This window comes from Hoplias malabaricus, chromosome 8, assembly GCF_029633855.1.
Source record: "Hoplias malabaricus isolate fHopMal1 chromosome 8, fHopMal1.hap1, whole genome shotgun sequence".
Taxonomy (NCBI): Eukaryota; Metazoa; Chordata; class Actinopteri; order Characiformes; family Erythrinidae; genus Hoplias; species Hoplias malabaricus.
In genome coordinates, this window is record NC_089807.1 from 38,998,573 (window position 1) to 39,023,024 (window position 24,452).

The 24,452-nt window shown below is 44.5% G+C and overlaps 1 protein-coding gene across 6 annotated transcripts in view; it reads left to right on the plus strand.

Annotated features, from left to right (window-relative positions):
* npnta (nephronectin a) overlaps positions 1–24,452 on the plus strand; it is an 84,718-nt gene that overhangs the window by 21,440 nt on the left and 38,826 nt on the right. For 3 of the 6 annotated variants that reach the window (XM_066678968.1, XM_066678969.1, XM_066678972.1), the window contains exons 3-4: positions 6,367–6,417; positions 14,242–14,334. In XM_066678968.1, coding sequence (XP_066535065.1) covers positions 6,367–6,417; positions 14,242–14,334 — 144 coding nt within the window. The remainder of the gene's footprint in view (positions 1–6,366; positions 6,418–14,241; positions 14,335–24,452) is intronic. The other 3 variants (XM_066678970.1, XM_066678971.1, XM_066678974.1) reach the window with 1 other exon arrangement.

Below are 24,452 nucleotides of genomic sequence, written 5' to 3' on the forward strand. Positions count from 1 at the left end.
AAAGAGTCGACGCTGAGCACACAGCCTGTGTCCAGACCATCCCAATCATGGCTGTCAGGAATGCAATCATCCTGTCATTAGCCTGGTCAGTGGTAATTGAGAGTGGTCAGTGGCTTGGGGAGAGGCGAGAGCTGGGTTAAAAGTCTCTGAGGGACAGCAGGAGCTCTGCAGGGCTGATTGCATCATTTCAGCAGCACCACTTTTCCATTACACCGTCCCGAACTGAGCAGTGGGTGATCGGTCAGTCCGAGGGACGTCCAGTCACGTGCAGGGAAGCAAGCGGCTAATGAAAGCCCAGCTACAGTTACAGGCTCTGGACAGAGCAGCCTTACTGACCTCACTAACAACACGCTGGTGGTGGAATATTATTGGTTGGTGGACTGTTCCATGAGGGACACTGAGGGGTTTACAAACTCAGGCAGCACTGCTGTGTCTGATCCACCTGTCAACAGACATAGACCCCTTCAGGCCTATTCAGGCAGCACTGAACCTCAGTGTGTGACCTGCAGGAGTCCAGCCGTTCTCTCTGTCTCTCAGTGAACACCACTTCCACAGACCACTGTAACAAAGAGGCAGGGGCAGGAATTCATGCCAAATTCCCAGTCGGAAAATTCCCATTGGTGATCGGAGTTGGAGCTCAGGAGATTTGAGAGATTCAGGAGACTCAGGAGGTTCAGAGACTGAGCGTGAGTTCGGCTTAATCACCTCCTAATCTCATTCCTGGAGATCAAACACACTCTCAGATCATCCTCAGGAAAATGAAGCTTAGTCTGGGGTAGAGTCTGAATTCTGAGTCTCTCTGAGACACAGTGACATCATACATTCTCTCTCTCTCTCTCTCTCTCTGTCTGTCTCTGTCTCTCACTCTCTCTCTCTCTCTCTCTCTCTCTGTCTGTCTCTGTCTCTCTCTCTCTGTCTGTCTCTGTCTTGCTCACTCTCACTCTCTCTCTCACGCTTTCTCTCTCTATCTCTCTCTTTCTCACTCTCTCTGTCTCTCTCTTTCTCTCTCTCTGTCTGTCTCTCTCTCTCTCTCTCACTCTCTCTGTCTGTCTCTGTCTTGCTCTCTCTCTCTCTCTCTCTCCCTCTTTTTCTCTCTCCCCCGTCTGTCTCTGTCTGTCTCTTTCTCTCTCTCTCTCTCTCTTTCTCTCACTCACACACACACACACACACTGAATTTGGAGACGACAGAATGAGAAAGACCACAAGTCCATCTCTCTCTCTTGCTCTCTCTCATTCTTGCTTTCTTTTCTCTCTCATTGTCTCTTACTGTCTCTCATTTACTCTCTCCATCTTTCACTGTCTCACTCTCTCATGTATAAACACACACACACACACACACTGAATTTACAGAGACAACTGAGAAAAAAAATCGAATATTTCTCTTTCTCTCGCTCTCTCTCTCACTGTCTCTCGCTCTCTCTCTCACTGTCTCTCTCTCTCTCTCTCACTCTCTCTCTCTCTCTCTCTGCATCTAACTCACTATGTCTTTATTACTGTATTTATCTGTCTGTCTGCTGACTGTCTATTATCTTTCCCTCTTTGTGTATGTCTCACCCCATCTACATTGCTATCTCTTTCTGTCTCCCTTTCTCTCTCTCTCTCTCTCTGAGTGGATTTACAGTGGGTTGGGTGGTTAAGCTCACATTAACTCTCTCTCACACGGTCTACTGCTTTGATCCCTTCGGCAGATTTGGAAAGCCGGGAGGATCGGGATCTGTCAGAGAGCCTCCCTCTGCTGCTTAGATCCTGATCAGAGTACAAAGAAGCCTGGATTAGACCTGAACTTTTAATTGGTAACATAAACCAGTACATAATCACACTCTCGGAGACGCAGGGACAGCAGGCGGTGACGAACTCAACAGTCAATTCAGAGAGGAATATATTCTCTGATCACTCCAGGATGATCAAACTTAGAGAGCTGACGTTACTGTTCAAGAAATGTCTAATTATTTCTCCCTGAACACACAGCCGTTTCTGAAATGCAACCCATACAGAGTGATGCGTACAAACCCTTCTGTGTAAATCAAATACAGAGCACGTGAGGCAATGTGAAGCAACAGCACGCTAACGCAGTTTAGCTTCAATTTAAGTTCTGTCTCTGGTTACCATGGAAACCTTTGTAAACATTTTCTGTGTCTGAAACTGTGCCCTATTCACTATATAGTGCACTATTTCGGGGTTCCGCCATTTTGTAGTAGCGTCTGAAAACATAGTGGACACTTTGTAGTGCACTCAAACAATCCCCTAATGCACTGCAAAGAGTAGTGTACAACCAATGTACCCTAACAGATATCAGATTACCCATAATCCACTGTGTTGTCTGGTTAAAACTTACTTGAGCTAGTGTCTGAAAACACTGACTACACAGTAAATTCACCAGTGTTAAACACTGAGAGTGTTCAATTATTACACTAATAGTGTTGATTCTGAATTCAGTCCCCTACAATAGTGAACTATATAGTGAATAATATAGGGAATAGTGAATAGGGATCCATTTTGGACACGGGGATTGAGTTTAGTGAGGAATGATGATTGCATCAAAATTTCCAAAGATTACATAGAGCAGTTTCTGCAGTGCTGAGCCCAGAGTAGCAACAGAGGCTCTGTTCACCCTATAATAGAACAATGGAGCATCACAATGCTTTTGAAGCTGTACATTTTAGTCTGCATTGTCCCTTTAATATTTAAAGTAGTACCTCTCTTGAAGCCACACTGAGACCTCAGGTTAAGAACCCACGATTTACAAAGTTATGGCAATAATTATGTTTTTTCATGAAGCTGTTATGGTGCTAGATTGTTTTTGTATATTTTTTTTTTTTTACCACACTAGCACTCTTGTGGCTGAAAGCCATAAAATCCTCACAACAATGCTCATGAGTGTGTGGTAGCTGAAATAGACCGGTGATCCACACAAGACAAGTAGAAAATATAGATTTTCATTATCTAAAATTAGCATTCCCTTATTGACGTATTAATTATTAACATTTATGTGTTATTATATATTATTTATTAATTTAATAGTTTAAATGTAATTATATATTCATTTTCGCACCGCCGGTTCTAATTGGCCATTCAACCACCCGCAAAACTGTTCCAAATTGTTCATAACAAAGCCTGCAATGATTGGTTAGGGGCTCATTTGCATATGGCACGCTTCTGCTACATTAGTATATGGAAAGGCTTATTATCTTGGGCTCCATTAACTCCTCCCTTCACCTTCTCAAAAACACTGCTGTTGTTATTGCTGCCGCGGAAGTGGCACCTTAGATATGTTTGCGTCTCATGAGAAAAGGAGGAAGACGTAAGTGGGCCATCAGCACTGGCACCGGAGTCTCAAAGGGGCTCTGGAATGTGAGGAGTCTTAATGACAGCTGGAACAGCTGCGGAATCGAATCCCCCCGTGTATAATCCAGCATTTTCTCCAGTGCTGCTTTAAAATTCAAGTGACATTTGGAGCCAAAGCATCCAGCGCTGAAAAATAATACCATCCTGTAAAAAGGAAGCTTTAAACAGCACTGGATCAACATTAGGAAACTTGACGTAAATGTTTATGCCGTCCAGGCTGCTCTGGGAGCTTAGTGCCCATTTGCTTGGTGAATTACACTTTCAAAACGCTTGGGCTGAGGCTGCACTGATTGTGGTGAGATTTATTTATTTTTTTTTTTTCCTGGATGTGTTTGTGTTAGGCAGGACTTTTACATTTTAATGAGGTTCTTGGGTTATCGGGGGGCCAGCGACCCCTCTTTTAAACCCATAATGAAGCTGTTTCCCCTCCATTGTGTGGCTAAGACAGAGTGGCACAGTTAAGCTGAATGGAATTTCCACAAATACTCCATCGCTTTACAGTGGACAAGGAGAGGTCATTGATGGGGGCGATGGAGGGAGTCACTCAGTGAATCGCTTACTGAGTCACACAATACAGCTTATGGCTTTATAGGTTATTACACACCTGTCAGGCACACAGAATAACAACATAAACTGAAAAGCTTGTTGTTTCCTCGCTGCATATGTAACAGAACGTCTTCAGCAAGGACTCTTATGCTAGCAGAGCATGCTAGCACATAGACTGTTGTTGGCTAAAGGTCCAGACTTGTTGAGGTCCCTTCAGAGCTACAGCAGGGGTCGTAAAGTCCAGTTATCAACATAGAAGCTACATTATATTCTCTTCTGCGAAAGGAGACATAAATATCTTAGTGTCTTGCCACATTAAAGATACAAACACGTACCATAGGGGTTCCCACCACAGTGAGAGTGAAGGGTCCCACCACAAAGAAAAATCCAGAGATTCGGGTCCTGGGCTCTCGCTCTGAACTGAGCTGAGGGATCGTTATCATTTAAAGGAACAGGCAGTGAAACCGATCATTCTGAACAGGGCTGTTTAGACAGGGGGAGATCGCTGCTGTGGTGTTTGATCCTTGTGGTATTTGTCACATTTAAATGATACGTTTAAAGCTGAAATATTTACGCTAGACCTGAATTCACAGAAAATATTAAGCTGTGAAATGACACTGGACAGGCTCTGGACCTACCATGAATGAATGAATGAATGAATGAAATAGCAATTAGATATTGTCTCTAATCTATTGCATGAGTGACTGTGTTGATTGGTCAGCTGTGACATGTGGCCTTTTGTGGGCTCTTAGTCCAAAAGCTGTCAGCTTTTCACCTTAAACACAGTGTTTAAAAATGCCACTCATATCACAAAGGCTCCAGAAGTGCTTTTTACTCCCAGTGTGCATTGCTCCGTAGAAAACAGAGAACTTAAGAGTCTGAAAAACATCTTCTGAATAGCCCCTAAAGAGTCTTGTGACTGAATTCTATCAAATATTCAGAGTAAAGCCTTCCTCAAATAACAGAGCCCCTTACTGCAGCAAGCTGGATATTAAACACCGCTGTGAGAAGTTGACTGTACTTGACTGGGTTGGATTTAGCCACAAGGGCCAGCCTCAGCCGTGGATGCTGAGGCTCAAGACAGTGCCGTTCCTCACCCCCGCCGCCACCAATTTTCTTACCGATTGAAGCGGTCAAACCAGCGACCTCCCGGTCCCAAGCCCCTTTCTCAATCCATTAGGTCACGGCTGCCTCAGGGTAGTGGGGGGAAAAGTGTTGTTGCAGACGCAGTAAGATAGAGTCGGAAGATGCAAATGAGGAAAGTTTGGAGGAGTTTCATTTGGCAGAGTAACACAGCACCCAGCGCTTGTAAAGCGTCTTCGTGTCTTTTCTTTGTGCACTGAAGTGGGAAAACCCAATCTAATATTAAAGAGTGCGCTTCAAGGCAGTAGATGCAGGGGGAAAAAAATAAACACAGCACCGTTCTTTTTCACTTCTTTCTTTTTTTTTAAAAGTTTCTGTCGCTCGAACAGAAACTCAATAATGTTCCCAGCAGAATAAACAGCAGTCCCTCGCCATTACACCGCGGCATATTAGTCCTCACACCAAATTCAGTGGGAGAGAGGGTGATTGTGTGTGTGTTTGTGGGTTTGTGTGTGCACCACTGCATGGGCAGTTCATATATGGATGCTATCAAAACCCAAATCCTTGTATCTCCCTTTGGACAATTTGAATAATTGGACGTCATTCAAAATCGAGCTTCACGTCGTGTCTGAATTTCACAGAGCACCGACCAATCGGAAGGTTCCAGAAATGACTTGGAATAAATAGCAGTTCCTTTAACGTCCATTAAAACTGTAGAACATTATTTTCCTTCTCTTCTAAGATACGTTGGAGATACAAGATTTTGTTATGATAGCATATGTGTGGTGTTAAAGAATTCTTGCTGCTAATGCATCCCACAGCTCTTGTATTTATAAGGCTTTAGAAATGCATTGATGACGTCTTATATGGCATGTATAATAAGATATATGTACAGCCGAGGGTCTAGGGTCTGTGAGGAGTTTGCTGTGTTCTCCCTGTGTTTGAGTAGGTACCTTCCAGGGCTCCTTTTTCCTCGCAGAGTCCAAAATCGCAAGCTGATTGGCTGTACAAGTGTCCATAGATGCCTTGTGATGGACTAGTGCCCTATTTGTTTTGTGCCCAGTGAGTCTTGAGTTAGTTACAGAAAGAATCATTAGGAAATGAATGGGTTAATAAAATATATTTGGCATAACTACGTAGAATTTTTAACTTAAAATGACAACATCCAAATCATTTTGATGCATGGGTTGTAAGGTATTATGTATGCCATATAACGTTATATACATGCCTTATAGCTTTATGAATTCAGGATTAACATGAAATGCTAATTGCTAACTGCTAACTGCTAACTGCTGCATGGCTCCTATGTAATGTTTTCATCTCATTTAGAAAAAGCTTGGAATGTCTGTTGTTGTCTCCACCGTTTTCTTCTGTTGGCCGTTTGTTTTGCAGCCCTCTACGTCTTAACCCACAGGGCAATCGGGATAAAGTGCCAGGCCCAAGGTTAGCACCCTATATTTCCTTTTCACCCTCATCTCTCCCTGTGTCTTCCTGAGGACGCGTTCTCTGCGTCCTGAGCTCGTCTTTATTTATAGAGTTCCGTGCCTGGTGCAGATGCCGTTATCGTGTTGTCGTTATCCCGCGAACATTTCCCACCTGCCGCAGCCTATTGCCGCCGTTTGCTTCACGGGAATCTGTCCAACACTTCGCTGTCTATTTTTTGTCTTTATGAGCCCTTCCTCCACTTCATCAGCCGCTACAGTCCGGCTCCGTCGCTCAGAGAGTGCCAGGACTCGTCGCGTTGATTGCCAGCACTATGAAGTGGCCTTCAAACAGATTTTTGATTTCCATAAACATGTTTGTTCTCATAGATTTGAATGAGATTTTGAATAGAAATGCCACTAATTAAACAGTAAACACTCTTTTCCAAATGCTTCAAACACGTTTATATGGCTCTTTCTATGGGTGATGTTCACGAGGAGCAATGTTTTGGAGGTTGTTTGATGAGAAATCAAATTTACATAATGTTCCCCTTTTGTCAAAATGTAGTCAGTCAGCCAAGACTTCTTTAAAGGGGACTTTTCAGTGCATTAGCACGTTAATCTGGGGATCTGGATGCTTTACAGTTGTCCAGCGTCCTTGTCTGAGTCTGTCCAATCACAGCGCTGGACCTACATTAATGTGAGAGCACAAAGACAATGTTTAACTGAACAGATCAGACGTAAGAGTATAACTCCGTATCATTTAAAGGAACAGGTGCTGAAATGGGCCGTTCTGAACAGGGGGAGAACACCGCTGTGCTGTTTGATCCTTGTGGGATTTTCAACAAAACATGCCACAGATGTTTTATTAAGACCCAGAACTATGTTCTCTTTGATGAAAGGTGTGCTGCTCTATGGCTACTGTGGAGCCAAATTAAGCTAATAAATATAGGAAGCTTGTACCTGCCTAATTCGGCAAATCATTCCACACTTGCCTCAAGCAAGTGTACTTAAGAACTTTGTGTGTCTGAGCTATGTCATTATGTCTTACACCTATGAACAGTCTGACACATCCAATCCCTCTAACGTGTGTTTTTGGACTGTGTGAGAAAACCCATGCAGACACATCTGCCCCAAATGATTGGAATACACTTAAACATACATTAAAATGTAAGGCCTTTAAGTCAACCTCATCAGACATAATATTACTAATACATATATCTGCTTTTGTAAATTCATTCATTCATTATCTGTAACTGCTTTTCCGATTCAGGGTCGCAATGTTTCCGGAAGGCCCAGCCGGAATCATTGGGTGCAAGTCAGGAACACACCCTGGAAGGGGCGCCAGTCCTTCACAGGGCGACACACACTCACACATTCACTCACACACTCACACTCCTCCAGGTGACTGTCTGTGAAGAGTGTGGTGTATTCTCCCTGTGTCTGCGTGGGTTTCCTACAGGTGACTTTTTGTGAGGACTGTGGTGTATTCTCACAGACAGTCACCTGGAGGAAACCCAAGCAGACAAAGGGAGAACACACCATACTCCACACAGACAGTCACTCGGAGGAAACCCAAGCAGACAAAGGGAGAACACACCATACTCCACACAGACAGTCACTCGGAGGAAACCCACGCAGACACAGGGAGAACACACCACACTCCACACAGACAGTCACTCGGAGGAAACCCAAGCAGACACAGGGAGAACACACCGTACTCCACACAGACAGTCACTCGGAGGAAACCCAAGCAGACACAGGGAGAACACACCATACTCCACACAGACAGTCACTCTGAGGAAACCCACGCAGACACAGGAAGAACACACCACACTCCTCACAAACAGTCACTCGGAGGAAACCCAAGCAGACAAAGGGAGAACACACCATACTCCACACAGACAGTCACTCGGAGGAACCCCACGCAGACACAGGGAGAACACACCACACTCCACACAGACAGTCACTCGGAGGAAACCCAAGCAGACACAGGGAGAACACACCGTACTCCACACAGACAGTCACTCGGAGGAAACCCACGCAGACACAGGGAGAACACACCATACTCCTCACAGACAGTCACCGCTGCCGCTTTTATAAATTATGTTTATTAATTTTATAATGCTGTCCATCTCCTTCATCACAGTTTATATTTATATTTGATTTGTTTTTCTTTTTTTTTTTTTTCTTTTATCTACAACCACTTCTGTCCCTTGTTGTAAATAAGAATATGTTCTTAATGATTTGCTTGGTTAAATTAAACAAAATAATAATAATAATAAATAAATAAATAAAACCTGCCTCACAGACCCGAGGCGAATCGTTTGGTGTCAAACCCTGGACACCAAGACTCTTGTAACTTGAGTTCACTTTTCTTCTATTCAGCCTTTAATGGACACACAAATCCTTATTTGGGTGAACACCGCTCACTCCCGCTGTTACCTTTGACACACTTAACTTTCACTAACTGGCATATTCACACGCTTTTGCCAGCCTAATTATTTCCTCACACTGAGCCTCCGCTGTGGCGGTGGAGTGTATTGTGACAGCTTCTGAGTGGCAGTAGATGTGACTGTTCTGGGTTTAATATCTATTTTTGCCAGTGATATTGGTAGCGCATTTGGGTCATATTCGCTCATTATTGCTTGACTGAGGCTTGCTGCAAGGCCGCTTTGCTCTTCAGCTGCTCGGGAGGGTATTTGGGGTACGAGGCTGCGTCTACCATGAAGGGGTGGGAGTGGAGAACCGGCTGTTTTTAGGCCACTGGGGCTGGCTGGGCTTGTGTGGTCACTGTTGGCAGGGCTTGTCTGTGGTGTCTGTGGAGGGCTAGGTTTCCCCTTACTCATGGCCTACCCATAAACCCCGCAACACACTACACCCCATCCATGCTGATGGACCGGGCGCTTAAAAATATGACCCCCTCAGCTCGTGATCGAGGCAGCATCCCCAGAACTAATCCATGATTTCATCGCGTTTGATTGCAGACCAGCCCGCCAGATAAGGCAGTGACCTGGATACACTCTCAATGTCACTGCTTTTTTGCAGCTCGCCGTGATGGTCCCTCGATAGCCTCGGCACCAAATTAGGCCCCGTGCTTGTCCTTTTTTTATGGTCTAACTTAGAGGAGGGGGTGGTGTTGAGGGTAATCTGCTGGCTTTCACAGCACACTGCCCAACGCCCCTATCAAATGGCGCAGGTTTAAAAGCAAGGTGAACGCAGCACCGTGATTAGCTTACACTGGCTAATAAGGTTGAAATACAAGCAGGTAATCCCTATCTACCTGAGTTAAGGGAATCAAGCCTGAAGCTTTTGTGCCTTTGAAGGTGTCTCAAAGCTGCGTCCAGCAGGAGAAAATCGATATCTGGCTGGCTTTCATCTCCAAAGCTGGGGTTTTTGCCCTAATCACTGATCAAATAATTACATAGCCAGGTCATACATCTGCACTTTCTGATCATAAGGAGGGGAGAGGAAAGCAGCCTGTTGTTGTGATGCTTTTTGTCAGGCTGCGTCGCTGCTGCATAATTGCATCGGTATCGGAAATGCGCCGTCGGAAAACAAAGAGCCTCTGCGAGCCGCTGTGTCCATTACCGACATCTGAATTATTGTCAGGGCCACTGTTGTGTTTGTCAGAGTGAATACAAAACGCGCTGGGTGGACTCCCCACCTGTCCGTCTCCACAGACTGTCCGGACGTTTGTTTTAAGGATGCGTGTGGGCAGATGGAGGCAGCTGGCCTGCTTGCCCCTCGTTGTCTCCCCTTTCTGTCTCCGCATGCCCACATTGGGCATAATTAACGGCTGCACTAGGCCGGTATTATGACAGACTTAATGAAGCTTTTAATGGAAATTAGTCTCAGTTGGCTGGGAGCCGGTATGAGTGAGCGGCAGTGAGCTCCCAGTGAGACGCCTAGCCATCACTGCCTCGCCCAAAAGCTCACCGCCTCTAGGGCAGGGCTGCTGTGTTACTGAGAGTGCTGTCCTGTTGTTTATGGCACTGCAGCGGATTAAGGGTGTTCTGCATTTACATTTAGTAAAGCTTTCCATGTTTCCATCCATTTCCTTTGTTGGATGAAGCTACCTTCCAACTGGCTTTGCCCGAGAAAAGGACCTGCCAGTGACAGGTGCATCTAATGCCTCTCCAGCTGGAGATCCCTGTGAAGTTGTAGGAACTTGTAAAATTGTTGCATATAATGCGGCATAGTTCTACAAACCTGAAGATATCTTTATATTTGGGTCTGCTGCTCCACCTTAAATGGTACAAGTGCTTCAAAAGCAAGTCTGAAAGGTTTCCGCCACTGTTCCCTCCATCAAATATGCATTAGCCTGTTATAAGCTAACAGTACAACACTGTAAAATGGTGGACAGTAAGTAAATAAACTCTAGAGAGAGAGAGGGAGTGTAATGGAGCCTGTAAACTTCATTGTAACTTGCACTTCTTGAAGCAGACGCCCCAGAGACCTCATAGTCTCTACTGCCGGAGCAGTGTGAGACAGACCTGTCGCTGAAGGTCTGTAGCTACACACACTTGGTTGCCAAATTCAACACATGCACTAGTTACAGTGTCAGAAAACCACATTGTGTGCTGTAAAATTCCTCTTTGTTTTGGCCATTGACTCTACCTTGCATGACGATCGCACACACATCCAGTCAAGTGTTTCACACAGATTCAGAGTCGAACTCTGACAGATAAGGAGGGTTTGAGAGAGAAAGAGGAAGTCCTGTGCACTGTGGAGTTGTTTTTTGGCTGTTTCATTATCAGTCACACTATGGTGGTCTGAATTTCCCACTCGTTCATAGAAATGAAGCAAAACGATGTCCTTAATATCTGTAAAGTTTCTGTTTGACAACAATAACATTAGAAAGAAGGAAGCCCAGGTATTTCACCTTGTTTTCTCCCAGTGTTTGTGTTGGTTTCCTCCTGGTGGTCCTGTTTCCTCCCACTGTCCGAAAACACATGTTGGTAAGTGGATTGATTATGCAGGTTGGCCACAGGTGTGTGAATGACTGGGTGAGTGTGTGCAATTATCCACTGGTGTGAGTGTGTGAATGACTGGGTGAATGTGTGAATAATTAGGTGAATGTGTGAATGACTGGGTAAGTGTGGGAAAGTATCCACTGGTGTGAATGACTATGTGATCGACTGTGTGAATGTGAGTAAATATCTACTGGTGTGAGTGTGTGAATGACTGTGTGAGTGTGAAAATATCTACTGGTGTGAGTGTGTGAATGACTGTGTGAGTGTGAAAATATCTACTGGTGTGAGTGTGTGAATGACTGGGTGAGTGTGTGATTGACTGGTTAAGTGTGGGAAAGTATCCACTGTTGTGAATGACTGTGTGAGTGTGTGAAAATATCTACAGGTGTGAGTGTGTGAATGACTGGGTGAGTGTATGAATGACTGGGTGAGTGTGTGAATGACTGTGTGAGTGTGTGAAAATATCTACTGGTGTGAGTGTGTGAATGACTGGGTGAGTGTGTGAATGACTGGGTGAGTGTGTGAATGACTGGGTGAGTGTATGAATGACTGGGTGAGTGTGTGAATGACTGGGTGAGTGTATGAATGACTGGGTGAGTGTGTGAATGACTGGGTGAGTGTATGAATGACTGGGTGAGTGTGTGAATGACTGGGTGAGTGTTCACTGGTGGCCCAGAACATGATGAAGTAGTTACAGAAGATCAATGAATAAATGATTATTTGTAACTGAACCTAAAACACCTCTCTGTTCTAGTTCTGTAAATAACCAGTTTCATGTAGCTGAAGTCTCTCATGTCTCTGGTTCTTCCCGAGAATTCTGACTTGCCACAAGCCCTAAGGGGTTTCTTAGCTTTATAACTTGGTAAAACAAATTAAATAGACACTGTTCCAGCATCTAGAGTTCCCAATCAATTTTCCAGCCTCTGAAACAAAGCAGGCTGATGAATTTCTCTGTTGTGGGAAGCTGGCAAAGGCACCACAGACTGTTCCCTGTCTCTCTACCGCAGCGGAGTGTAGCCAAAGCTCAGAGGCAGCGGGGCCTGAAGCCGCGTTATGTCTCTGTTACTTCGCATCTGAAGCCGTCTTGGAGCTGAGAAGATTCTTAATGGCCACAGCTCTGGGCTGCTTCCCAATCCAAAAGTCAGGCGTAATGACTCATAAAGCTGAAGTGTGGCATTGTGGGCGCTCCTTATGGCCCACGGCTATTAACACTGACCAAAGGAAAGCACTGAATAATTGATGGAAGGGGGAAATGATCCAAATGATTGTGTTTTTTTTTTATTGAAATCATTCCATCATTTCTTTCACTTAAAATGGTTTCCACCTTATTGCACCAGAAGTCTTTCATCTGTAGTGACAGGTTAAGTCTGCTTGATGGAGTAAGGCACAAAAAAAGACGTAGGGTAGCGCTGTCATGAGGACTTTGCAAAGCTGCGAAAAAAAAATGTTCCTCTTCCTGATCTTTTCGGTTTTTGCCTCATTATTTGTTCATTTCTAAAGAAAAAAAAACCTTCCATTAACTAGCAACGTGTGGCAAAGTAATTACTCCCCTGTGTTTGTTGATAAAATTGATTATAACAATTAATTCATTCATTTATTCATCTTCTGTAACTGCATCATCACATTCAGGTTCACTGTGGGTCCAGAGCCTACCAGGAAGTAGGTGCACACTCTGGACAGGGTGCCAGTCCATCACAGGGCATCACATATTCACCCAGTGACACACACACACCACACACCTGTGGTTAATTTCACACACACAGTTCAACTACCAACGCATTTTGGCCTATGTGATTCAACCGGAACCCCCAGAGGAGACCTGCACAAACACAGGGAGAACACAACAAACTCTTCACAGACAGTGACCCGAGGGATTAAACCCACAACTCCAGAATGTGGGGTCAGCAATGGCCTGGTGGTTAGGGAACTGTAGGGGTTTGACCCCCAGAGCCCGCAGGTCATGACTGAAGTGCCCTTGAGCAAGGCACCTAACCCCCAACTGTTCCCTGGGTACCGTGACTAGGGCTGCCCACCCTCTGGGCATGTGTGCTCACTGCCCCCTAGTGTTCACTAGTGTGTGGGTAAATGTGTGTTTCACTGCACGGATTGGGTGGAATGTGGAGAACAAATTCTTGTGCGCAGCGACTCTAGACGCAGTGCCACTGAATTATTTGTTCAATGGAACTACAACTGGAACAAAACCTCACTGGAAGCTGATTTTGAATGGGAGTACATTTTGCGAGTGAAACTGTGCACCAAGCTCAAGTTTGTTGGACTTTAACACTCCACCAATAGCTCGACGGGGTTGAGCTGAGGGGGCGGGGCTTTGTACAGCAATTAATTCCTTGAAGTAGCCCAGTGTGCGGTCAGTCAGAAGGTTGTGTTAGACGATACATATATTCTGCACTGCTTGTGGTCAGTGAGTTAGCTTGAATGCTATGACTGTTTGCGTCGGCCATGTCTTTGCGCCCAAATATATCACAGAACAGCGAAAGACTGCAGTGTCTTGTGTGACTGCGGCCGGAGAGAGACAGAAAGTACATGTTACAAGACAGATATTCAGTCAATAAATAAACTACCCCAGCAATGAGACATGGGGGTGGTATTGTGATGGCTCAGAAGATACGAAGTAAAGGTTCTGGAGTGGGCTGCAGTGAATGATTTTTTCCTGTTGTTGCTGCTATAGGTGGCACGACCTTGGATGAGAGTCTGAAAGCCTTTAGTGTGACAGCTAAGCAGTGAGACAGGAAATCATGAAATGTTCACAGCGCTGTATGTCGTATAAGTATATTTTGGTCTGTTGAGTGAGTTTGTTGTGTGTGCTACAGAGTGTCATTGATGGTCTTTTTTTCATGTGATAATCCCCACAGCGCTGTGTCAGCACGGCTGTAAACATGGAGACTGCGTCGGACCAAACAAGTGCAAGTGTCATCCAGGCTTCACGGGAAAAACCTGCAACCAGGGTGAGTACACTCAGCCCCGACACTGTACACTGAGTCTCATTCATTCATTTGCTGTTTGCCACATAAACACAACGATGGCAAAAAATGGCATAAACCAATCATAACTTTCATGTAATAAGACCATAATATAATTAAATATAAGCCACTGGGATTGGTCCGTTTGGAGGAAGAAAGGAACTATAAACCCCTCAGGAATGTGGAGCTGAGTCATTTGTCTTTTCATTCTGTCCATAAAACTGTTTGGGACACTTAGCGTTTGGAAATGGCTGCTATTAGTAATAATAATAATAATAATAATGTTACTCATTTCACATGCCCAAGAATGATTTGCAATTAAGGTAAAAAAAGGCTATTGTTGAATCTCAGCACCTCCAACAATTAAAGCAGCATGGACATTTTTTACACAGAGATAGGTAACGCAATAGCACACAGAGCTCTGAATAAGACGAACCGCTCAGACTGCTTCCTGTTCCTACAAATGTGTATCATTTCATTGACAAGTTCACTTCTTGCGTTCCACACACACATTCACTCACACACTCACACCTACGGACACTTTTGAGGCACCAATCCACCTACCAACGTGTGTTTTTCGACCGCGGGAGGAAACCGGAGCACCCGGAGGAAACCCACGCGCAGACAGGGAGAACACACCAACTCCTCACAGACAGTCACCCGGAGGAAACCCACGCAGACACAGGGAGAACACACCACACTCCTCACAGACAGTCACCCGGAGGAAACCCACGCAGACACAGGGAGAACACACCACACTCCTCACAGACAGTCACCCGGAGGAAACCCATGCAGACACAGGGAGAACACACCACACTCCTCACAGACAGTCACCCGGAGGAAACCCACGCAGACACAGAAAGAACACACCACACTCCTCACAGACAGTCACCCGGAGGAAACCCACGCAGACACAGGGAGAACACACCACACTCCTCACAGACAGTCACCCGGAGGAAACCCACGCAGACACAGGGAGAACACACCACACTCCTCACAGACAGTCACCCGGAGGAAACCCACGCAGACACAGGGAGAACACACCACACTCCTCACAGACAGTCACCCGGAGGAAACCCACGCAGACACAGGGAGAACACACCACACTCCTCACAGACAGTCACTCGGAGTGGGAATTGAACCCACAACCTTCGTCCTTGGAGATGTGTGACTGCAACACTACCTGCTGCGCCACCGTGCCGCCATAAGTCCATAATATAATTAAATATAAGCCATTGGGATTGGTCTGTTTGTTGTGACTGTGTAAAGTGCAGGTGGTGTTTTCTAATTCTTTCCGAAAAAGGAAGCACATTATGCAGTGCTTTACCCCACCCCCAAAGTGCTTTACATGTTTATGCAGCATCCACCTGGACACATACTCACTCCACATACTCACCCAGACATTCACACACTCACACCTCTGGACAATTTAACACCCTCACCCAGTCTCTCACCCAGACAACCCTCCTAATAATGTGTTTCTGGGCCGCGGGAGGATATTGAAGCAATTGGAAGCACTCCTCACAGCTAAGTATTGAACCCTGGTCCCCAGGACCCTCTGTGGTAGAGACGCTACCTGTCACAACACCAATCCGCATAAACCAGTCTGACCGACTCACTGATGCCCACCCTATATCCCACCTCCCTTGCACGAACACGCTAGGCTCAGCTTGTGAAGGACAAGCAAATGATGAGAGGTCCCTGAGAGTGATGGAAGTGCGCTGTACAGGTGGAACACAAGACTGAAGTTGGGAAGACTGCTTTAAAAGATACAATCTCCATTACTGCCCGGAGATAACTCAGGACAGAATAAAACCAGCCTTTGGGAGTAATTCTATCACTAGCTTCGACAGAGGCACAGAGGCAGCGGAGATAACCCCAGATTTAAAACAGTACAACCCTCTGAGAGCACTAGCCTTTGGAGATTTAAGGAGTGTTATCTCCGCCCTCGGAGAGCAATGGGAGAAGGCATAATTAAAAGGAGGGAGGAAGAAAGGAACCATAAACCCCTCAGGAATGTGGAGTCATTTGTCTTTCCATTCTATCCCTGAAACGGTTTGGAACACCTAGCGTTTGGAAATGGCTGCTATTAGTAATAATAATAATAATAATAACAATAATAATAATAATGTTACTCATTTCACATGCCCAAGAATGCTTTGCAATTAAGGTAAAAAAAGGCTATTGTTGAATCTCAGCACCTCCAACAATAAAAACAGCATGGAGCTTGTTTTACATAGAGATAGGTAACACAATAGCACACAGAGCTCTGATTCCACATGCTGTTCAATTTCACCGCATCCTGCATGAACAGACACACATCGTACACACTCTGTGGGCTGATTTTAATGAGTTAAAGGAGTCAGAGACAAAGCAAAGGCTGTGAAACCTACCCCGTGAGTTCGAAACGGCTGTTTTATGCTAACAAAACATTGGTGGGTCATTTCCCTGACTTAATTCCACAGCAACAGTGAGGAAATTGAAATTTCAAAAGAAGCCAAGGTGTCCCTGAAATGTTGCTGGGCAGTGAGCTTCCGTGCCGTGTTGTTGTGATGACTGTAGCCTGTAGGAGAGCCGAGCGGAGGAAGTAATTGCCTCCCCATAACGGAAGGTGTCTTTATCAGTTTAATTATACTCACAAGGCCAGTGTGTATACGCCTAAAAGCACAGGCAGAGAAATTTCTGCGGAGTGTAATTCAGACTCGTTTTGTCTTGTACAGCTGAAGCTTTGACAGGTGCTGTTTAGAGCGGACGCTCGGGCACATATTAAAACCTCGTTTCATTCCACTTTTTCAGACGAAGGTTACCTTGAAAGAGCGGATGAAGAGATTTATAAACAGACGACGCTCTGGAAAAGCTTTACAGGAAAGGTGCATTGTGAATCCTGAGTCTTATTTCAGGATCATTTATTTACACGTTAGTTCATTCTTTCATTCCTCTATCTTCTGTAGCTGCTTCATATTGATCAGTGTCTCTGGGGTCCCTGAGCCCAACCAGAATCACTGGGTACAAGTCAGGAACACAACATGGACAGGGCGTCAGTGAATTACAGTACTCTTTAATGACGGATAGAAATGAAAAATGAGTACATGGGGGCTAACGTGTACCACTATATCTGCATCTGTCTCAGTAATGACAGCTTATTTACATACATTTGTACACTCGGCAAGCTGGTGTGAACAGGCAAATGTTCCTCAAGCATTTACAGATGGCAGAACACATCAGAAGAGGTTTGGCATTACACATCTGACCAACGTTGGACCACTTTTCTGCTTTATTTTGTGCCCACTGACCAATAGAATGAGATGTTCTGGAGCAGCTGCACATGAGAAAAAGCTTCTCATTATCAGTGCTAAGCATCACTTAGTCCCCAGCTCTGATTTCACTGGCCTGAGGGAGCACCTTCCAACACCTGATGTGTTAGAGTGGCATTTGTGATGATCCAACATGAAGTTTATCATCTTCCTAGAATATAGAGGCTGTTACTTCAGCTAAAGATATCATGATAGTAACTGGTGTCGCCATAGTATATTGTGTTCAAACTACAGAAGAAACATTAGACGAGCAGGTGTCCAAATTTCGGCCATACTGGTCTCCACCAGGATTGTGCCTTATCTCCACTCCTGTTTGGGATTTTCATGGATAAGCATAGTCTCGGACAGGACAACTTCTCTTGGGGGACAGAGGAAGTGGCATCTCTGCTGTCTGAGGATGTTGTCCTTCTGGCTCCTTCATATCAAGACCATTGTGTACATGAGTGTGAAGCAGTTGGAATATGAACCAGCACCTCCAGGTCTAAGACCATGGTTATCTCCAAGAAAACAATGGCATTCTCCCATCAGGTAGAGGTTGAGAACCCGACCCAAGTAGAGCACTTTAAGTATCCTGGGGTTTTGTTCATGAATGATGGCAAGAGGGATCTTGAGATTGACCATAGGTTAGGTGCAGTGTCTGAAGTAATGCAGTTGCTATACTGGTCATTAGTGGTGAAGAGGGATCTGAGACATAAAGCTAAGCTCTCAATCTACTCAATCTACTTTCCTTTGACTTATGTCCCAACCCTCACCTGTGATCATGAGCTTTGCAGATACTAATACTCTCTGTGATCCCATGAGGAGCTCTGCATTCCAGGAGAATCTCAGAGAAGAGCTGCTGTCTTTTGTGTTGAGAGGAGCCAGATGAGGCTGTTTAGGCGTCTGATAGGGATGCCTCCGGGATGCCTCTTGCTGAAGTTGTGCCATGCATGGCCTACTGGTAGAAGGCCCTATAGTAGACCTACAACTCTTTGTTCCAGCTGGACATCTTGATTTGCTTGGTTTCTCCTGCAGACAAGATGATGAGATGAGATGAGGATGTTTGACAAGTATGATATGAGCTACATCAAAGGGTAATAAATCTGAAGTTATGCACATGAGAAAAATGCATTATGCAAATGATGCTTATGCAAAGCAGTTGTTATTAGCATTGCTAATCTTCGCGACAAGCTTCAGAGTTTCAGGTTGTCCATCAACATTAAATGATGCCCGCTAAAATGCTGAGGACTGAAGGAGGGTGTTCCTCAGGGCTCCATGGTGGTTCCGATTGAGTTGTGCATTACTCAAGACCGAAACCTCATCAGTCTCGTGAAGCTGGCTTTTAAACTGAGTTCCAATTATAGCCTCATTAGCATTAACCTCTCTTGATCTTCATTCTTTGTAGATGGCCCATCACTGGAGCATCACTGTCATGCTGCTGATTTAAGGCAGATGGGTGTCTTCGCCCAGAACAAATAAACTCATTAAGGCACTAATCCATTTAGCACAGAGATGGCACCAGGCCGCACTCCCCTCAGCACGGATCCAATCACTTTAATAAGATGATTATTTTCTGTGGGGGACTTGGTAAATGAGAATCTGCACACCTGCTGTGGTGGCTCTGCATGGAGTATGTGCTATGACTCTTTGCCTGAAAACAATGCATTTCATATATTTTTTGAAAAAGTGACAAGACCCTGGGCTTTGGGATCTGTGAATGGATTCTCAATAAGAAAAGTGTTCTCTTTAATGGAGCCTCAGTAGGATTGTAGAATTTGGGTTTTTTTCAGGAAAACAACTGTTAAACACCAGACACTATTACAATCGGTTGCTCACTTGATAGTATCTAGTGCCCACCGCAGTTTCTGATGTTCATCTCATTATGCTGTATACAATGCTGGTCTGGTAATAAGGAGTGCTGATTTGGCAGCATCTGGTGCTCACATAATAGTGCTGCACATGACAGTATCTGGCAGTATCATATGCTCACTTCATTGAAGCTGGTGCTCACTTCATAGCATAACAAAGCAGCTAATGTATCCATAGTATGTCTGGGGCTGCCCAAGGAAAAAAATCTGATGCTTCCTTAGTACATAGTATCTGGTGTTCACTCAATATTATCTGGTACTCAGTACTGTCTGGAGCTCACTTAATATCTATTGCTCACAAAATAGTATCTGGGGCTCATTCATTTTCCTAAAAAAGTGAAAAATTGAACACTTGAAGATTGAAGATTATCAAATGAGAACAGAACATCACTAAGTGAGCACCAGATATTATGTGGTGTGAAGCAGATACTGCATGTTGAGCAGAAAATGCTATCTATTGGATCTGAAATTGGCATGCATGTGGAGAATTGAGGAGGCAGACTTAAGTGCAAATGTAAAGAATGTAAATAGAAACAAAACAGGGATCTAACTACACGAGAAATAAACAGACACTAGGAATATACAAATATGGCAGAAATAATGCTAGATAAGAAAAAAGATGAAGGGAATAAAGATAGGAAAACAAAAGATGAGTGGAGTAATGACTAAGAAACAACTAAGGAGCTGACAGTTAATTAAGGGCATGAAAAATGACAAAGGAATATAAAACAGAGACTTAAGAAGAAGCAAAGACTAAGATGGAGACTGAAAAAAGGTGAGAAATGGAAACAAGAGACTGTGAACATAAGAGTAACAAAGACAAGACTACAGGCCTAGATGCAACAACCGAAATCATAGACCTTGACAGAGGACAAAAACACTGAAATGCTGGGAACAAAAGACGAAGGCTGAAACCTACACAGATACAAGCAATGGCTGAGACACACTAAGAGACCAGTAGCAGCAGAAGTAAGCAAAGATAGAAAGAGGCAAACCATGACTAATGGTTAATGAACTATTACCTTGAATGATGAAAATACATGTAACGAATGACTGACACACCCCGAGAAAGTGGGGCAGTCACATGAGAAAACATGGGCGTGGCTCGGGCAAAATAAAAAAAACATGAACCTGTGAGGGAGTCAAACATAAAAGGACAAACAAACAGAACCCGTGGAAAGTAAGGGACAAGATCGAGACAGGGAAGGGTAAGGCTAGAACTTGATAATCCCTAATAGTAACTGGTGCTCACTAGTTAGGACCAGATCATTATAAGTGAGCAACCAATATCATCCATAGAGTACTAGGTACGTGTACTATATGGTGACTACGAAATGCTATCATCATAGTATGATATCTGTAGATCTACTTTTCAGTTTCTAACGGTTACTTGTTGTTTCCCTTAAAGAAAAAGTGGCATATGCTTTCAGAGGCTCCACACATTCTGCCATGTATTTATTAACAGTTGCTGCTCTGGTCCCTGCTCTGGCATCTGAGTGATTCTATTTTAAGAGCATTAGCTATGTTATGAAATCACTCCATCCATGACAAATGGGTTCTGTGTTTAAACCAACAAACACCAAGCTCTGTGATCTGACCGGTTCATTTTCACCCAGGCCCTGCATGATGTGCGTCACCAGTTCATGTTTACAGAAACCAGGCAGGGGCATTCGGACGCCTGACTGCCTGTGATATTTATAAGTTGAAAGGGAAATAGAGCTGAGCGGATTATAGGGCATACTTTACATGTCATCGTATAATTAGCCATAACTCGGCCGCATTGTTCAATTACACCGCAATGCGCCTCCACAGGACTCCTCCTGCTGACCCACCACCAAGGACGTCCCTCTGTCCCTCGGTCTAGTGCCCCGGAGTGTTGACCAGGATCTAAGCCACAGAGCTGAGTTAAAAGAGCCTCAGCACCCATGGATACCCTTCAAACCCTCCCAGATATTTTCTGTTAGGGATTTTCCTCAGGGGTTCCATGATGGTAGAATCTACAAGCGCTGAACGTCGGAACATACCTGAAATACCTAGAACCTGCAGACATTTGTTCTGACATTCATCCTCACGTTCTGATCAATGAACCAGCAACTCTTTAGCAGCTGAATAGTCGTAGGTCATATAATTCAGAGTGTCCTTGACGCCCTCGATTACCACAAGGTCCACATCCGATGAAAGGATACAGCAACAGACAGTTTGCACGAATAATTGGCCATGAGCTGACCACCATTTCAAACATTTATGAGTCTAACTTCCAACACAAAGCACTGAAAACTTTCAGGATCCTGCATATGCCACACTGAAAAGGCCAGAGGTTTGTGGTTTCTTAGTAGAAATTACTGTGAAGCTGCATTTCTCAAGGGCTGTGTTCTAATCTTCATACAGCCATATTTTAAAATATGTCTTTGTGGACCTTGTTTGTGGCTTTTTTTGAAGACGCAGTCCTGTGTGGTTTTACATCTACATCTTCTTGCTTGACCTCATTTTCTTTGCCTGATTTACATTCCAGTACTCAAAAACACAACTGCTAAAAACTGGATGTTGTTCTTGATCCACCCCAAAAAACAAGAATGCGTATGTTCCTGACTTGCCAATAAAAACCACCATAAAGTCCCATCATGCATTGTGGCATCTTGAATTTGAATTCATCTATGGAACGCAAGGCCGTTCTTGATGTTCTTGCTATTGAGAAACAGCCTGAACTTACTCACAAAATCCCTCACTCACTCATGTTTAGCAGGTTGAATATTCTCCATATGATCGTACTAACTAGCCCATTTTAGTCCTGTCCAGTTCTAACCACTAGCTAGTTCTCCTCTATCACAAAAGACTACCAAGAGTGAGGGTGTACATAGGTGAACATGTTCTTCCTACAAGCTAGAAAATCACTTCAACACATGAAGTCACCAGGTGGTTCTTGTTGGTAAGTCAGGAAACAACGTATTTTGGTAAGTAGCTTGGGCGGTGGAAGGTGCCATTCATCAAGAATGTAAGAAGACACAAGAACGCGTACTTAGAAATTGTATTCCATACCTTTGAAGAGAATACTCAGTGCCAGTAATGTTTGTGGCATGGCCAAAACCAGTCACCTGATTGTAGGACCCATGATTAAATACTCCAGCGCCACAAGAGGCAGGTTTTTAAACATTAAGAGTGTGTAGTCTTTACCCTGTGAGCTAGCAGTTATGCTAATGTTTGTTGTCAAGGATTTTTGCGCTCAATTTGAAACTTATTCATGTCAGAATATCTGATTATAGCCAAAGGTTTTTGAAGGTTGAATGTGCAATCCTCCGCAGCGGATCTCCTGATCAAATGGAGTAGCCAAATCACACAGTAATAGTGGACGTCAAGGACATCTCTCTTTCCGCAGGCTGAGAGTTGAGGAGTGCTGACTGGGATACAAGCAGCACAGCTGGTGTCTAAGAGCCTTGTGCTGCAAAGCCTCCAAATATGGAAACCCTTCCAACCCTTCCAAACATTCTAATGTCCGATATCCCTCTTTTGTCGCTAAGCATAAAGGCTGTTTACTGGCACAGAGGAGAGTGATCCGGGAAATTTAGGGCGTGACTCTTGCCACGGCATGACACCAAAGCGTTCTCTCTTTTGTTCCGGGGAAGCAGATGGAGGCAGTGAGACGCGCCTGATCTCACCCAGACACCGTTCAATCTCTGCAGGAATGTGACTCGGGCTCTTTTTTTTTTTTTTTTTTTTACCAACTCACACAAGCCTAATCCTCTTTAATGCATAATGTCACTCTTTCCCTCTCCAGGAATGCAGACAGGTTAAAAGTGTGTGATCTGTTGGATGTGTTCATTTACCTTCACCTGCACTCCTAAAAATGAAGGTTAATTAAAGGGAACTCAGCCAGTTTTGTTTTCCTTTTTCAAAAACCCTGCTTCATATCATTGTCGGGATGTAAACAACGCTTTTCCAAGAGATTTTTCTGGGGAAATGGTGCATTGTAGAAAAACGTACCAACACAAACCGGATATATTTACTACCGTGGTGTTGACTGGAATCCAGAAGTATGTTTGGTCAAATACAGCCAGCCATTTTTAAAAATGATTTACTGTCCAAAATCATGAGTGAAGCATGGCACGGGGGTGCTGCAGGTAGTGTCGCTGTCACACAACGCCAGGGTTCTGGGGTTTTGGTTCAATCCCAGGCTTGTTTCACTGCCTGTGGGTTGTTTGGTGTGTTCCTCCACAGTCCAATAACACTGAATGATGGTAGGTGGATTGTCTGAGTGAAACTGTGCACGGTTGTGAATGTGTGAGTGAGCAATGCTCTGTGATGGACTAGTGCCTTGTCCAGGATGTGCCCCTTTGGACGCATCGCACCCCTGACCAGGATGAAGCCATTACAAATATTGAATGAAGGAATGAATGAATGAAACTCAAAGGAACATACAGGTGTTAGACAATGAAACTGAAACACCTGTCATTGTAGTGTGGGAGGTTTCATGGCTAAACTGGAGCAGCCTGGTGGACAATCTTCATTAACTCCACACTGCACCAGTAAGACCATGTGCATCCAATGGTTCAAACATTGTATCCTGAAGGCGGTGCCGTGTATCAGGACGACAATGCACCAATACACACAGCAAGACTGGTGAAAGACTGGTTTGATGAACATGAAAGTGAAGTTGAACATCTCCCATGGCCTGCACAGTCACCAGATCTAAATATTATTGAGCCACTTTGGGGTGTTTTGGAGGAGCGAGTCAGGAAACGTTTTCCTCCACCAGCATCACGTAGAGACCTGGCCACTATCCTGCAAGAAGAATGGCTTCAAATCCCTCTGACCACTGTGCAGGACTTGTGTATGTCATTCCCAAGACGAACTGACGCTGTATTGGCCGCAAAAGTAGGCCCTACACCATACTAATAAATTACTGTGGTCTAAAACCAGGTGTTTCAGTTTCATTGTCCAACCCCTG